General features: G+C 42.8%; 2 protein-coding genes across 5 annotated transcripts in view; one reads left to right on the forward strand and one right to left on the reverse strand.

Annotated features, from left to right (window-relative positions):
* On the forward strand, positions 1–14,434 carry LOC132087533 (beta-1,4-galactosyltransferase 3-like). 2 transcript variants are annotated; one of them, XM_059493865.1, is made up of 6 exons: positions 1–523; positions 7,315–7,550; positions 9,118–9,245; positions 9,928–10,050; positions 12,756–12,860; positions 13,782–14,434. In XM_059493865.1, exons 1-6 carry the CDS (start codon positions 280–282, stop codon positions 13,921–13,923), a joined length of 978 nt encoding a protein of 325 aa, XP_059349848.1. In that variant the 5' UTR covers positions 1–279; the 3' UTR covers positions 13,924–14,434. The 2 variants fall into 2 exon arrangements, with proteins under 2 accessions (XP_059349848.1, XP_059349847.1); XM_059493864.1 differs by having other exon boundaries at positions 3–523; positions 9,118–9,308.
* Positions 14,435–15,335: 901 nt separating this feature from the next.
* B4GALT4 (beta-1,4-galactosyltransferase 4) overlaps positions 15,336–16,928 on the reverse strand; it is a 28,558-nt gene continuing 26,965 nt past the window's right edge. For all 3 annotated transcript variants that reach the window (XM_059493860.1, XM_059493862.1, XM_059493861.1), the window contains 2 exons: positions 16,391–16,495; positions 15,336–15,957 (listed from right to left, as the gene is read on the reverse strand). In XM_059493860.1, coding sequence (XP_059349843.1) covers positions 15,816–15,957; positions 16,391–16,495 — 247 coding nt within the window. In that variant the 3' untranslated portion in view covers positions 15,336–15,815. The remainder of the gene's footprint in view (positions 15,958–16,390; positions 16,496–16,928) is intronic.

Below are 16,928 nucleotides of genomic sequence, written 5' to 3' on the forward strand. Positions count from 1 at the left end.
CGCTGCCCCGGAGCTCCGAGCGGGCTGGCTCTGGCTCGGCCGGCTCGTCCCTTCCTCCAGCCCGCCTGGCTCAGCTCGCACCGCGAAGGGGAGGTCTGGCTCTCGGCGTCCTGATGAAGCCCAGCTAGGGGAGCACGCTGCCGCCTCAGAAAGTTGGAGGAGAAGAAGGAGGGGGAGGAGGAGGTCTGCACAGCGATGTAGCCCCGAGCGTGGAACGGCAGCCCCTGGAAGGCACTTCAGCTCCTCGCCGCCCTGATCCTGGAGCATGGGCTAAAAACGATGTTCCTCTCCCGTATGGAAAATCATTGTTTCCTGCTGTTTGTGTTTGTCTTCCAAGCAATATTTATCCTGATCCTCTACCGAAGCGGACCTTCGCGTGTGTTCCGCGGGTTTGTAGAGGCGCCTCAGGTGGTGGTGGTGGATTACTCGAAGCCCCACGATGTGTACACAAACCTCAGCTTGTTCACCCAGGCTCCCAGTGAGGACACCATGCCCTACTGCTCAGCGCAGTCCCCAGTCCTGGGTAGGTATGAACCTCCAAAAACCCTGGAAAGGTGGTTTGAAAGAACCTCCTTCATAACCCTGAAGGTGTCATAAATGTAAGTTGTATCTTCTACAAACTTTGAAACAGGTGTGCTGGTGTACTTTCGCTGCCAAAATTCTCTCCTGTTAACAACCCGTGTTGTTTTACTGCTTGTGCGGGGAAAAGTGTTTTACTGGCCTATAAATTTCCAATATTGAGAGTTTGGTTACACAGATGTCAAGACTGTAGAGCAAAAGCAAAAACAGTGCATGGTGATAATATCAAGTTAGTAATGCTTTTTTGTTTTTTTTTTCTTGGCAGTCTTGTGTAAAGTGACCCAACAATTTAGAAACTGCATAATATTGACTTCTGACTTTAACACCTTGGTTCTTTGTCTTAAGCCTTATATCAAATCTGTAGTTCAATATAAATTGATTAAGTTGACTTGAAATCAGCTTAAGGAGGATGAATGAGGATGGCACCTTGCTCTTCATGGTGATCTTCTAGTCTATGATTGTCACACATCCTTTAGGCTTAGAAATTTCTTTGTTAGACCTAAAAATCTGGTCACAGGTTAATTTGTATTCACAGTAGGACCAAACCAGAGCTGATCCAAGAAGCAGCATTCATCCAGCTGTTGCAGTACTAAAACAATTGAGAAATTTTAAGTCAGTGCAAAGTCAAACCAGGTGTATAAAGCAGGTGTGTTTCCAGTAAAGTGGTGGTGCTGCTCAGGCAATAGTGAATCCCTTTGACTCAGCCAGCCATGAATGGATTCAGTTCCATCAGCATGCACTTACAGCTGGTTTGGGCCATCACCTTCTTAGAGTACCGTGTGGTAAGTTACTCTTGTCAGCTTTTTCCATACTACACAGGTTTCTGCATGTCTAAATGTTGTCTACACCTAGCCCTTAGCCTTGGACTGCTGTTCTAGGAAAGCTGGTCACTGCACATGGAGTCCATTAGGAGCAAATGGTTGACCTTGGTTCATGTGGAAGTTCTGTGGGAAGCCAGTGCTCTTATGTCAGGTTGCTTACTTAGGTTGGAGAGCTCTGCTGGGACCCTTTGGATGAGCCTGCTCAGGCTGCAACTTTTGTAATGGTGCTTGTTCTTTTGAGATGTTTTCTTCCTTCCCCTGATGCTTGCAGTTAAATTAAGTACACACAGTGTGTATGATGAAAGTGTAAGATAGCTTTGGGTGTGTGTTTCAGCATTTCCCATAGAAATGGCTCTACCAACTCCTGAAATCCTGGTAGCACAGAGCCTTTTTGCACAGGTGCTGGTGTCATGGTCTCAGTGCGCTGCAGCCCATTCAGTTCTGGGGAGCTACAATTCCTTTTTTCAGGCTGAATTGTTTTATTTGAAAAAGCACAGCAGAAATGTGACTGCACCTAGTTTGTGTCCACTACTGATGAAAATCCTCTCTCCTAAAGAGTCAAATGAGACAGCTTTAGTGTCAAAAAGAAAGAACCAAACAATTCTGCAGCTTGCCTGCAAACCATCAGATAAGTAAAAGTAGTGATGTGTATGGAGGAGGCGGACACAGAGTAAAATTACACTAATCTGTGCTCTTAGAGCTGGGAAATCTTTTGAAGAACTCCTCCTCTGCCCATCACTGAGAGTGCTGAGAGCAGGGCATGGTCCTGCAGGCGGTACTTCAGAGCTAAAATGGAAACATGATGTTAGTCACAGACAGAAACAAACAGCAAGCTGTCTGGGAGGAAAAAAAGCCAACCATGAGCAAAGTAACTGTGTAAGCTTTGCTGTATGAAAATACTGAGCTGAGCATATGAACCATTGTTGAAGTGAAACACAAGTAATTTGGAGCACTGATACAAATTCAGCTTCAGAAAAATGAGGTCTCTGCTACTGCTTAACTTTTACTCAGTGGTATTTCCCTGGAAATATAGGATGTAAATTACTGCTTCTGTCACTGCATGCCAGCCTCTTCTGGGTGTTTTGCTTTTTTCTTAGCTGAGAAGCATGCTGTTTTGTGAGGGAGTTGTCCCTTGTTTTATATGTGATGGGCACATATGAATTGAGATAAATACTTTATAAATGTCTTGAATAGTTGTTGCCATCATCTCTCACGAGACTGATGTTTCTTGGAAGCATTATATTGCAGAGAGCAATGCCTTTTAATATTAATTTCATAAACTCTATTAAATGAGATTTCAAATCAATTCTTGAGGACTCAGCCTCCTGCTCAGAGATGGTAATAAGTCACAGTGCCCACTCTAAAGTGTGTTAAAGTACCTGGAAGGATGCCAAATGGCTTAAATGGTTTCTGCATCAGGGCTTTTATGAAGTGCAGCACTTTTTCCATTTATATATGTAGTAGATCATTTTGATAACTGTGTGAATGTTAATCAGCTTGCAGCTCATCTGTCTGTTTCCTGTCTCCTGAATCTGCAGCAACTTGGTTCTTCCAGGGCTGTGAAGTAAGAATTGAAGTGTAATTGCTAATCATCTCTGCCTTGGAGGAACTAGACTCCTGCTGACTAGTGGTGCTTTTAAACACCTAGTGGTGTCCACTGAACATTTTGTGACCAAGAACTTGAAAAGCATTGCAGGTATTCAGTGTCTTCACTAATAAAGTGAATAAATTACTTGAGTTCCCTCAGAAGTTAAAGTTTCTACACAAATAACCCATTGCCTGTTTCTTCCTCCTCTGTTTTTAGAAAAAGTGAAGTGCTTATATGCCAGGGTTATACTTCGTTAAACATAACTAAATAGCTTTTAAATTCAAAATCTGACTTTCTCACATTGCATGCAAGTTACCTTGCTTCAGTTCATCTTTTCTACTCACAAAGAAAAAGTTTGGTGCTAGAAGATTTGGCTGTATTGTATTATTTCTGGTTTGGTTTAAAGGGGTACCTTCCTTTGTGCATGGTACGTGCTGAATAAGTTGGTGTGGCCCTCGAGGACTTTAATAGTTGAAAGTTCTGTCTGTAAGTTTGCTGTTTATAATTTGCTCATGCTATGGAAGGATTTTTTCCAAGCCCTTCTTATAGTAGTTACTGCCTTTCACTCCCATCTGTCATAACCTTTTCATGAGCAGGGCCATCTGTTGTATTAAGTAGCTCCTGCTATGTTTTCTAATGCTGCCAGAGTTTCTTCTCTTGGATTGAAAGAGAAATAAAGAAGTGGCAGTGCTAATGCTGAGATTTATTTTCAGGTGCCATTGAGGCAGCCTTGTATTCTGTCATTAGAAACTGATGCTTAAATGAAAGCTGTTGGTCTGATTTTTTATTTTTTCCCCAAGCACTGGTAGAATTACAGAAATATGACTCTGTTAATGTAGTGTGTGGTGCTGCAGTATCTGAGTGCAGCATTCACCCATGCTACTGTTCCTGTCTGTTCATCTTGTGTAAGTTCTGGTTATTCTCATTGGGCTTGGTGGTTACAGCTGCAAACTCTGAGTTCAGAAGTCCTGGAGTTCCTTTCGTAAGGTGGGATAGATATGGCCAAGGCCCATAGGTCCCCTCACAGGGAAGTGTGTTGTCTAGGGAGTGAAGCAAGCAGGGAGTGTGCTGTCAGTGGCACTAGCTAACACAGACAGGGAATTGTGAGACCTAACTGTACACTGAAATTTCATATTCATTAAACACCCTCTGTGTGATGGTACAGGCACAGAAACATCTTTGGAACAATGACAAAATTGGCCATGGAAAAATTGCTTGGACACTTCAGGGTGTTGATTCTGTACTCTGCCTCAACAGGGATCCTGTGCTTCCTAGTATGTGTAAGATGTTTTTTTCCTCCTTTTCCAAGGCTGTGCTTTGGCAGTTTTATTTATCCCTCTTTGGTCCAGCCTGCAAGTGCTCTGCTCACATTTGGGAATTAATTGGATTAGATTGCATTAGCCTTTTGTTAGTTGGACGGCAGGGAGACATGAGAGCCGGAATGTAGCTTGTAGCCAAGGAGTGTAGGGCAGCCAGAGGTTTTGGGGATGTAAGTCACACTCTTTTTTTTTTTCTTCCTTCCCTTGGCATATTCCAGATTAAGCTTCTGAGCTGATTTTTTTGAGATCTGGAGCCAGGCAGCATAGGAGAACACAGTATCTTGAAAAACCTGGAAAATACAAATGTTACACTCCTGGAATGCTTGGGTATGGAAGGAGAGAACAGGAGTGAAGTTATTCGCATTGTCCTGCTCATGCCTTTACATTCAAATTAAGGTCTTATTTTTTCTGGAATTTGAAGATTGTTGCTGCAGAATCTTACTCTGCAATACAGAGTCCCAATTGTTTTACAGAAAACAAAACCTTGCCTTTGTGGGAGAATAAAAGGGATTAATTCCCTTTATTATTTTTTCTTTAGAGCAATGATCTATAGTTGAAATCCCTGAATATAATACTTCTTTAGCAAGCTCCAGTTGTCATCGAATCAGTGGTTAATGGTGCTTTAGGTTGAAAGATCTGATAATCAGGGAGTCCATTAATCTAAACAGCAACATAAACTACAGGTTGATAACATTGTTGGACTGAAACGTGGGAGTCTTAAGGGTGGAAAGGGAAGCTGCCTGCACAGAGGTAGGAAATAACCTCATGAAATGTTCACTGTAAATGTGACCTAGGTTCACAGCCCTCACAATGATTCTCTGAAGAACCTCTCTTCTGTTTTGGGTACAAATATATGGCAGTGTACTCTGCTTTCCTGCTGCGGGTAATGCAGTGAAAATCAAATTCTCCTGTATTTTAAGTAGTTGGAGAAGGACTGAAAAGTGATGTTTAGGAGTCAGCTATTGCAAAATATTGCTGACAAGCAGAAGTCAGGCTTTCTTTTTAAAAACAAACCAACCAACAGAAACCAATGAAAACCCACACAGTAAGATTCAGACCAGACATTTTTGACAGCGTGAGAAATGGGATGAGTGGCTCTTCAGACTGACCTTCAGGAAATGCCATTTGTGTGTTCCTTGAGGGAGAAAAGGAGACACTTATCAAATACAGGTTTGCCCATCAGAAATATGAGGTGTACCAGCTTCCTCATAGTAGCAAAATGTTCCCTGGTTCAGAATGGACACTTTGAATTTTAGGGCAAATTTACTCATTAAGCATGTTACTGCTCTAAAAATCCTGCAACCAACCCAAAACCAATGAACCAAGCAAACCCCCAAAACCAGTGGAGGGATGTTGCCTCTTTCTGTGTCAGTTAAACAGGATGTGGATGTGGGCAGGCTCAATTTTTTTGTTTGTTTTTGTTAGAATTGTAGCAGAGATTTGAATGTAGGATGGACTGAAGGAAGCATATTCTGGACTCACTTGCTTATTTAGTCGTAAAACACACCTGTACCTTCTCCTGCTCAAATGAAAGCTCCTAAACACTAGGCCTAAATGTTTGCTTTCTCTCTCCCATGCTTCATTATCAGAAGGTTTTTGAGAGAATTATTTATTTCAGTGGTTTAAGAGGGAGTCTCACTTAGAAGATACTAAAACCTTGATTTAGGACAGCCATAGTGTTAATTATCAGCTTGGAAAGAAAAGAAAATCTTGTTTATAGCTATGAAAAAAAAAAAAACCACCACCAGCTACAAACTTGCCTTGCACACTTTTGGTGAAAAAAAGATTTTGCCTTTGGTAACATGGCCTGCAAAGAATTTTTTAATAGAACTGTCATTTGAAATCGCCAGCTTCTAATTATGATTTGGGTGAAAGTTTTTTCCTAGTTCATTTAAGCATTGGATGGTAATCTTGTTCTGCATCTGTGTATTATTTTCTTAAAAGTTCACAGTTGTAGAAAACCATTAAGACACACTGATTTCTGTATAAATACAAGTTTTCTGCTGCTTCTGGAAGCTTTTCTCACAACCCAGGAGTACAGGCATTTAGATAATTGTAGAATTTGTTTATTTATACTGTAACAATGAGGTTTGTGTTAAAATGGGCATTGACACTTTATATGGATTCTTTTTCACTTATGACTTGTCAGTATTTTTCCATCTGAAGAATGGAAGAATTCATGTAAAAATGCAGATTTTTTTATAATTAGGCAATAACTCTTGAAGATATCCAGTATATTTTGTATTTTAAAAAGAGGTGCTGAGTAGAACAACAACCATGTATAGTTTCTTTTGCTATCCTGTGCCTGTTCCTGAAAATATAATATCTTTCTTCTTTCTCAGGTCTGTCATCTGCTTCTCCCAGATTTTGAAGTACTGCCTGCTTATCAAAGTGTATAAAATGAAATAATATAGCAAATTCAGCTATTGTGGCATGTGATTGTAACATCAAATTGAACTTGAAATGCTTTTAAAGGTAGAACTGACATTTTCTAAGCATTTCTATTCATCCAGGCTTCAAACTGTTTCTCCCCTGACCTGCTGAATATCCACTTGCACATCTTTGTCCTTGAATCTCTTCTGAAAGAGGCCTAGAGAAATTTTCCAAATGGGTAGCAAAAGCAGATGTGTCTGTTCATCTTGAATAATTTTCAGCGCTGTTTCTTTCAGCGAATCCACTTACTCAAGGATCTCATCTAAGCAGCACCAGGCTGTAGCAGGCAGGCAGTCCCAGGGAGCAGCAGCTGTGCCGCAGCCCAGTGGGGCTTGCTGGCCGTGCCCGGGCTCGGCATGCCTGGCAGGTGGTGTGTGTGTCCCCTGGTGCTGAGCTGGCCAGCAGGCAGCAGTGAAATTCATCACTGAGCCACATCTGCGTGGGTGTTGTTAACTCTTCTCTGGTGGGGCTGCTGTCTGAAGGAGCAAACATGGGTAGCTGATCTCGTAGGTCTGAAAAAAGATAGATCATTGATGTTTCTCCTGATGATTCTTTTTTCTGTCTCTCCTTATAGTTGGTCCATTAACCATCACCTTCAAGGTGCTCCCTAGTGAAAGGATGATCATAAAAAGAAATCCTTTTGTTCAGTCTGGTGGCCACTACAGGCCACCTCACTGCTTTGCCCGCTACAAATCCGCCATCCTCGTGGCCTACAGGAACCAGGAGAAGAAACTCCGCCACCTTCTCTACTACATCCATCCCTTCCTGCAGCGCCAGCAGCTCAGCTACACCATCTACCTGATCCAGCAGGTAAATCCAAGTCTAATGTGCCTGCTGGGAGCTCAGCCACACCACTTAAGGGCTGGGTTCTGAAGAAGAAATGTGACTCTTGTGATGTGGAAATGGTGCTTTATGCATGGGCTGGGAGGAGGTCAGATAGCTGTCCTGCCTCCATGACTGCTAATGACTGAAATAATGTACCACTTGTCAAGATCATCCTTCTGCTATTATTTGGTTCTGTTGTGGTTTTGTTGTGTTTTTTTTTTTTTTTTCCTGGGAGTATAAATTTGTCACTAAGTGGTTGTGAAAGTAAACCAGCAGGAGTAATGAACTGCCAGACAATCACCTTGAGAAAGATTTCAGATCGGAATTACAACTTAATAGAAAGATTACAATAAATGCATTAATACAAAAACACTGGGTTTAAGTGACAGCCTGTCCCCCTGTTGGTCAGGATGGTGGTCACAGCCTGATTAAGTGATGGCTGCAGTGTTGAAAACGGTGGTCCTGTGGAAGGTCTGGTCCTCCTCTGGGTCCCTTGAGCAGTGATGGTGTTCCAAGTCCCCAAATCGAGATGATATGTGGTCAGGTTCAGGTGGTACCTCCCAGGGCAGGGAGTTTCACAATGGAATGATGTAGTCCTATGAGGGACAGAATATTTTTGGAGTCCTTGGTGGTTGTTGCCAGGTGTTCTGCTGGTGCCATTGAGTTCATGATGGCCCCTTAGCGGAGACCCTTCAGGATGGGTGGGACTGCTGCTTTACCGGAGGGAGGTACCACAACTGAGTGTGAAGAGAAAGAAACACTACCCTGCCTCACAGGGCTGCCTCTTTTTTCCTTATGTAACACCCAGCTGTATCCTGAGGGGTGGCTGTGCACTGGGCAGCTGCTGCAAGCGACCCTTCTTTAAGAGTTTGTCTGAAAATGATGTAGAGGAAAGTAGAGTTTGGTTACACCCCGCAGCTTTCCTTTTGTAACCCAGGGCAGTTGTAACTTTTGTTTTCCTCTTTCTGAGATTTGCATGTGGTTTGTCTGTAGCTTCAGTGTGACTACTGAGCAGAATTGGAGACTGAATGCTGGAGTGAAGCTGGATATTTTTAGTCTATGTCGCATACAAACATGTGGCTTGGCAGGGCAGTCTGTGCAGGTCAAGCAGCCTTTTGTACCTGACATGGACTGGTGTTGCAAAAGATCAGTGGCAAGGGAGCAAGTTTTGGATTCATCAGTTAAAACCAATAGTTTATTGGGAGGGCAAAGAAGCTTTTTGTTTGACCAAGATCTTTTTCTGATTTGTAAGTTTTAGTAAACAGTAGTCAGGGCAAAAGTGTTGCTGTACACCTGTTTACCTGAGGAATGGCTTATAGATGGATCTCTTGAGAGGTGCCAACAGTGCAAGGCCCCTGACACAGCAAAGCTGACAATTGTTGAGAATGTTGTGGAGAGGGTGGGTGACATTTTCAAAGCTGGGAGCATGGAATTTGCAGCCAGTATTGATTCATTCATTTGAATAAGGCTTTTTGACTAAAACAAATTTTAACTGAGCTATCTTACAACATCTGTGTTGTTTTGGTGAAGAAATGTAGGTTTTCTTTTCCAGGTAGGGACTGGTTCATTTAACCGAGCAAAGCTGCTCAATGTTGGTGTCCGGGAGGCCATGAAGGATGAAGAGTGGGACTGCCTTGTCCTGCATGACATTGACCTGGTGCCTGAGAATGATTATAACCTGTACGTTTGTGATGAATATTATCCCAAGCACATGGCCAGTGCCATAGATAAGTTTCAGTACACGTGAGTGCCTCCATTTGCTTTCTGTGGATATATTCCAGTTGCTTCACTTCCGGTTAGAAAGTATGGGAAAGGGTGGGAACAGTGAAAGACACAAACTTAATGAAGTTTTCTGTGTGTTAGTTTTGCAGCAGTTACTTCCTAGAAAAGGATATTTTTGACTCAAGCATGCAATCTTGAATGTTTCCTTGCCTGTAGTTCCCTGTTCCACAGTTAGCTCAGCTTGGCAAATGACTGGCAGGTTTCTGTTTGATTTTCCTTTAAGAAAAAAAGTATAAGGTGGGAATATTGGATCAGGTGGAATATGATGTGCTAGGATACCGATACTTTAAACTGATCCAAGATACAAACTTTGAAACCAGCTTTACTTTGGTCAGTTTTGGGGGAACGTGGTGAGAAACATTGAGGGGAATGGAACATGATGGGAATTACACTGGGTTTACTGGTTTGGGGTTTGGCATTGTCATGAGAGTGCCTGCAAGTATGCAATTCATGTATGTGTGACTTGGATCACACTGTTAGTTGTGAGGACAGGCATTACCTTCAGTAGTGAACTCTGGTTTTTGGTGGTTGGGTTTTTTTGGAGGGTGGTGTTTGTTTGCCTGTTTGTTTTCTCTTTTAGTCTGCCATACAAGTCCTTTTTTGGGGGCGTGTCTGCTCTGACTCCAGAACATTACATGAAGATGAATGGGTTTCCCAACACCTACTGGGGCGATGGTGGTGAAAATGATGACATTGCTACAAGGTACCAGTGCACAGGACAGGTTGAAGTGGATCTACGCTGGCAAGTGAAGCATAACAGCACCCTAGGAAAGGAACCAACCACATTGTTCCTTAGTGTGCTTGCAGTACCATTATAATCCCAAATGCTGTTGCTATTGGGAATGCTTTATGTCAGGAAATGGTCAGAACCTATGAATCCAATCACTATGTGCTGGGAAAATGAAGCTTTCTCATTTCTGGGGAGCAGAATGTTATTTCACATCCTTGTGCCTTCAGTGCAAGGGGTGATAATCACTTGTGGTTGACAAGTGCCTCCACTGATGTTGACAGCCCCAAGGGAGGGAAGGAATCTGCAACCTTGAGGAATAAGAAGGTGCTTAACTAATTCTCAGACAGTTGGGAATTTAAGTTAAGTGCATTTAGGCTGCTCCAAGTGTTACCTAATCACTGACACTTGGGATTAAGGAGCACAAGGAATTCTGTCTTTTGTCTGCAGTGCTGGGTGATGGAGGAGCCTGTGTACCAGCGTGAGTCAGTGACAGCAAGAGTTGATGGTTTTTCTTGTACTTTGGTTGCCTTGGCAGCAGCATTCTATAGATGAGTTTAGTTCCAGGTGCTCTGCCTAATGTGAATTCTTCAAGTACAGAATCATGGCTGCAGCTTCTTTATTCAGCTTTGGAATTGCACTGTGCACCTTCCTGTGCACCATCCAGCACTGAGGCAGGCTCATGGGGAGTTTATAAAACTAAACTGACCATGGAAGCCTTTGTTATTTTTGTCTTGCGTAACGTGACAAGTTACAGGGTTTTTTTCAAAGCAGCATTCATCTGGGAATTGAAAGCCAGATTTTCTAATATAGAATTCCTCCTTTGCCTTTCAGAGAAAGCCAACTAAAAGGTTGTACGGTTGTTTAGAGAGTCAGCATTTATGAAAGGAATAGAATGCCAGGAAAATAGATCTTTATATCAAGTACTACAATGCTGGGTCTATTCAGCTGCTCTTAGTATAGCTTAGGCATCTAATTTGGGTTTTGGTACCTAGGGTAGAGTCATGCCAGTTATGCATAGGAGTGCACTTCTTTGAAGAGAATCCTGGAAGGCAAGTGAATTCTATAGCTCCCAGAATAGCCCTTTCTGGAAGGGAATTAGAGCCTATGTTTTCAGAGAAAACTTACACTAATGATTAGCAATGTTTTGGCCCAGAGATACATGGGGGCTGTGGACAATGCCTGTTAATGATTTATTCACATTCTGAAGTCTCAGCCTGCAGAAGTTAGGAATGAGCTGGCTGTTCTTCAGTGACCAGCTGGGATCTGGATATTGGGAGTAGCTCAAGCACTTCTTACCATGTATCAAAAAAATAATGCATCTTTTTTTTTTGACATTTCAGTGTCCAGTTTTCAAAAATTCTGTGCAAAGATGATTTTTTTTTCTGGGATATTGCTTATTAAAAAGCAGAGTTAATGAAAAAAAACTGCCAGCTGCTCTTATAGTTGCCAGACTGCAGTACTCTCTAGTACAAGTTGTAGCAAATACCAGAAGAAAACACTATTCTAATTGGAGCCACTCATGTGTTAACATTTTCAACTACAGGAAGGTCTCTTGGACTCTTCTTACCAGTAAATGAATGTATTAACAATTCAGTTTTAGTCTTATTTGTAATGCAAAAAAACTGTGACAGCAAAGCTAGTTTAGTGTTCTTGTTTTTTTGTCTCTTTATGGTTGAATGTGCCATAAGCTTATGTTCAGAAAAAAAGAAACTGTCTAAAACTCCATGTGAAATAATGGAACTATAACACTGTCAGTGAAGTGTTATAATCATCTGGTGGCTCTAGCCTGACAAATATTTTCAATTCTGTGGCCTTTCAGCTTCCTAACATTCCTGCTGTATCAGATCCCAATGGAACGCAGTCAAATGCTGCAAACATGCCAGTTAGATAACCTCAACTGAGCAAACATTCATTCTTACATTCACAGGAATTTTCTCTGCCTGAGGGCTGTCCTGTGATAACAGAGGTGTGGTAGCACTAGTGGAGGTTTAGCTAGCACTGTTGAAGGCACTTTTTATTGGCAAAGTAACATAGGTGCTATCAGCAGTGGGCTGTGAGTTGCTTGAAAGTCACCCAGAATGCTGGGCTTAGAAGCTCTGTTCTGGAATTCTGAGCCTTCAGTTCCTCTTCTCTTATCTAACTGTACTGCAGCTGAGTTTACATATGTTTGTCTGGTGCCTGTATTTATCCCTAATCTTTTATGAACCAGTCTAATCAGGCCATCTGAATGAATGGCACTTCTCAAAGAAGAGAGGCTTAATCTGGTTTTGAAACTCAGGACTGGCTTCCTTTCAGAAACTGCAAGTATGAGGTCTTTTTTTTTTTTTTTCTTTTCCCTTAAAGTTCAGGTGATGGACCTCTAGGCAGCAAAAGCTTCACTCTTAGGAGGAAGTGGAATAATGCTCATTTTTCAGAGTCAGGGGAACTGCTCTTGAATGCTCTGTATGCTGATGTTCATTCCCTGCTTGCTCTAATCCCCTTGTGCCCTGTCAAAGTGCACTGCAGCTGGGAGCTTTCTAGCCCAAGCCTGGCCTAGAGCCCGCTAGAGAAGGTCATGTGGCCCTGTGCTGCTTCTGCACTTTGTTTTTATTGCATTAGCACTGAAAATCATCTCTGACCATAAGCCTGGAAGTGGCATCTCTATGCCCAAGCAAACACTTTTATATGTTGTTTTACAGGATTCACTTGGCAGGAATGAAAATAGTCCGGACATCCCCTCACATTGGCCGCTACCGAGTGACAGACTACAAGGAAGAGACAGAGATCCCAGATCCTTGGAGGAGGTACCTGGTGGGGCTGGGGGCTGCTCTGGGCCTTGGGACAGCTTGGCTCTTGCTGTCACCTTCCCCAGCACGGGCTGCATGTGCCTCATGTCACTGCTGCTTTTTCCGCTTTAGGAAGGCTGTTTAAAAACAGCCCCCAGTCACTTTCAACTGAATCATTCAGCTCCTGTCTTCACACTTGAAGGGTTTCTCCTAGTTTCCTGCCTTTTCTTCCTATTGTGAAGGACAGATGCCAGCTAGGAAGCTAACACTAGATTTAAACATGAAATTATATAGGGAGTAAAACTTAAAGGAAAAAATATTGCCGGTCTTATAAATAGGGAGATTTCAGTTTGAAGGGGCACTGTGTTACAAGTTCCCAATATTAAAAGCTTGCTGTTCAGTCTGTGTGGAGTTACAACGTGCCATTAAAATAGTGGAAAGCAATATTATAGTTTGAAGACATGAGAAAGGTGCTATGAGAGACTTTATCAAAGACTGTTTTATATAGAAGAGCTGGAGGAGGGTGTTGGGTCAAGTGTGGTGGAGGCTTCTCATACCAGCAGTGCAGATCTCTCTGTATCATCTCAAAACTCAGGTTTCCATAACAACCCTGTCAAAAACCTACCTACAGCAGCCTGTGTACACTGTGGCTGCAAACTTCTGCCTTGCACTCCCAGGTCTCTCTAGGCTGCTGACAGCTCCTTGGTTTTTGGAGACTCTAGCTGCCACCTCACTGGTCTCCCTCTATGATCAGGGTCCAGTCTGAATTGTCCTCCTTCTTTGGAATACTCACTGTGAACTCACTCTAATCTGTTCAGTCTGTATCATGGGAAGAATTGTCTCAGGGCTTTTCTGCCCTCTGGAAGACTCTTTCTTCTGCAGCTTCAGCTGCCAATGTTACCTTCGTTCTTATAACTGCAGGTCTTCTTTCTCCCTCAGGCCTCCTTCCCAACACAACACCAGAAAAACATGGAAAGCTGATGGAATGAATACATTACAGTTCAGGCTCCTTTCCAGGACTAAGCATCCTCTTTATACCAAGATCACTGTGGACATTGGATATGTTCCCCCATTTTCTTAAGAGACTGAAAACAAAAGCAGAGGTTGGGTGCCACATGGGCATTCAGCCAATCTCTCCCATTTTCCTGTGGCGTCTGCCCCACCTGAGATTAACCCTTTTGCCTTTCCTTTTTCTTCAAACTGTTTCAGATTTAGAAGAGGCTCCAGGAACAGGATATGACAGCTACTAAACAGTCTGTGGCTTACTGTAAAAATAGTCCAAGTCACTGTAAAACTGACCCCTGAGCCATATCTGTGATGGTAAGCAAATCCAAGCTTTCTGGAACCTTTGTTCAGTAGCTGGACAGCTCTGTCCTGCTTTGTACTTAAGTGTTAATTGGGATGCAAGCCATTCTGTCAGATTGGCCTCTGACAGGTTGTATTTTGAGAAGGTGTTGAAGCCATTTACTGTTCTATAAATATCTTTTGTAAATTTGAGTATAAATGGAGTTATGTGTTTGGCTGAACAGTTTTATAGAATACTGAATGAGAGTGTAATAAAAGAGAAAGTTGCCCTGAAACCAGGCAAACCAGAGTTTAAATCCCTGATTTTTTTTTTTCTGACCTGAACCACAACTGTTGAAATTGTTTTATTGTAGCTGCAAGTAATGCAGACTGAGTGGGACCTGAGGCTGTCACCTAAGTCTAACCTCCTGCTCAGAGCAGGGAAATTAATCTACTGCTACAGCTGTTGCTCAGACATTAGGTATCACTGAATGCTGAGCTGTCTTCAATATAAAATACTGGTGAGAAATTAAATATTAGTTTTTCCTTGAGGTCAAACATGTCAACAGTGGAGCTGTGACCCTGCAGGAAAGCATTTGTACTTACCTGATTGTGAGATTGACACAGTCAGCCCAAACCGTTGCCCTTGCTGTAAACTTACTTTCTCTGCCAACTGAGTCTGTAGCACTGCCTGCCAGGTCCAGTTATTTTGAGAGTGTGACACAGGGTATTTTGGCTTGTTCCTTGAAGATACAAAAACTCCTTCATCACTGAAAAGCTGCATCCATGCCACTGTACTTACAAACATCTAGTTTCACTCTTCTCCACAATTGGAATAATGTCCTAAAAGAAACTCTCCCAAGCCTGCCTTCACATCAACATGTAAAGACAGTTAAATACAATGCAGTAGGTCCAGTGCTCTAATCAAGACTTCTGCTCAAATCCAGCAGCACAGTGGAACAGCTGGTTACTTAAGCAAGACTCACAGATGACAATGGCCTGGGTCACACTCTGCTAACAGTGTGGCCCAAAGCATTAAAATTAGTGGAGTGGAATTTCTCCCCCTCCAACAGAGCTGGCTACTGCCTTTCCTTCCCCATCCCTGCAGAGTAACAGGGATCCTGCTGCAGAATGAGACTGATCACTGCCACAGGACATGTCCCCCTCAGCAGGGGACATTGTGGTGTGAAGGACGAGACACTCTGGAGCTCAGTGGACTGCATTTATTGAGAAATTTGTAACATCTCTTTACCCATTACCATTACTGCTCTTCTCTCACACATAAGCAGTTTTTCCTTAGGCCAAAAAAATTTTACTTTTCTCATCAAGTTTGTAGTTCTTTGAAGAATTATTGTGACCAAAAATAACTTTAGAAAGAGTTGCAAAACCAAGTATTTTTTCAGAGACTTGGTTCAAGTCCTTGGACCAGCCCAAACAAGGACACGTTTTCTAATGTCCCAGCAAAAAGTGCATAGAAGAACACGAGGAACTGTCCCTTGGGTCAGTCTGTAACTCCAGTCCTCACAAAAGGAAACTCTCAACCACCCAATGAGATGCTGTGAAGGAGCACTTTACTTGCTCCTGTGCTACTGAAGGACTCTCCCAAGCAGGTGCTGGAAGTCATCTGCTCTAACAGCAGCCACAAAGGAGATCTGTTGCCATTTCCTATAACCTGGGAAGTGCTGGCCCCTATGAGACCTTGGGCTGCACACTGAAGTCCACTGTGATGTTGATGTAAAGTGGGTTGTGTTCCACAGAGAGCAGTTGATAGGAACAGGAATTCAGCCCGTCTGTCTTCCATGTTCTAGAGACCTGACGGAGGAGCTTCATCCTGAGGACAAAGAGGAGAAAAACCTTCACTGACATGCACAGGAGAGGAGTTTTGGTCTCTTTCCCAATGGTAGTAAATTTGGAAGCAAAGCTACGGCTTTTTATCTACTAGAAATACAAAGTTGTTCTGTTTTCAGCACAGTCACATATGGGGAGAAAAATCCTTTGGCTCAATCTCTGAAATCTTGCTATAATCATACCTATGGAAGTGTAATTTTGGAAGTTTCTATGGAACACCACCCAGTCAGTTCTAGGAAGATCTCATGTAGAGGAAGCAGCTGCCAGCTGTGAACAGTGTTGTCACAGGGGTGTCCCCCAGAGCCTCTGGGTACCACAAGAAGCCTGTTTGGCCTGGAGCAAAGACCTTGTCCCCCAGCTGCCTGGCTCAGCCACAGACCATGACAGTGCAAGGCAGAAACCTGCTCCTGACCCACCTCTCTCGATTCTCCTCGTTACCATGGTCACGGTTGTGGAAGATCATTGTGTACCTGGCCACATCAGCAGGCGGCCTCACCACTTTCATCTTCTGCATCTCAACCCTGCAAGAAGCAATAAAAAGTGTTGTGAGGAACACAACACCTCTAAACCAGCTGTTAATGAAGAAAACCCAACAGTTGGAGACCCCATCTCTTGTAGATGCTGTGGAAGCAAATACAGAGTTGTAAGAGCTAATCTGCATCTCTTCCACAACCCATTTTGCCAGAGAAATGAGGCTCAGAGTTGCATTCCTGGAGAAGAGGTCTGGGGGGGTGACAGATACACCTTTCTTTTGAACAGAAGCAGGTAACTACTTACAATAGAGATGTAGAGCTTTAAGCAGACATTATAAAACAGAGTACATTTATATCAATATTGACTGGACTACTCTGCACTGCCCTGTAGCAAGTTTCCACATGTTCTGCAACAAGTCCATCTTAAGCCCTGCAATAAAACCCTTATACTTGATAGTTCTCCAAAAATAAATTAAAAGCT

Source organism: Ammospiza nelsoni, chromosome 2, assembly GCF_027579445.1.
Source record: "Ammospiza nelsoni isolate bAmmNel1 chromosome 2, bAmmNel1.pri, whole genome shotgun sequence".
NCBI classification, from domain to species: Eukaryota; Metazoa; Chordata; class Aves; order Passeriformes; family Passerellidae; genus Ammospiza; species Ammospiza nelsoni.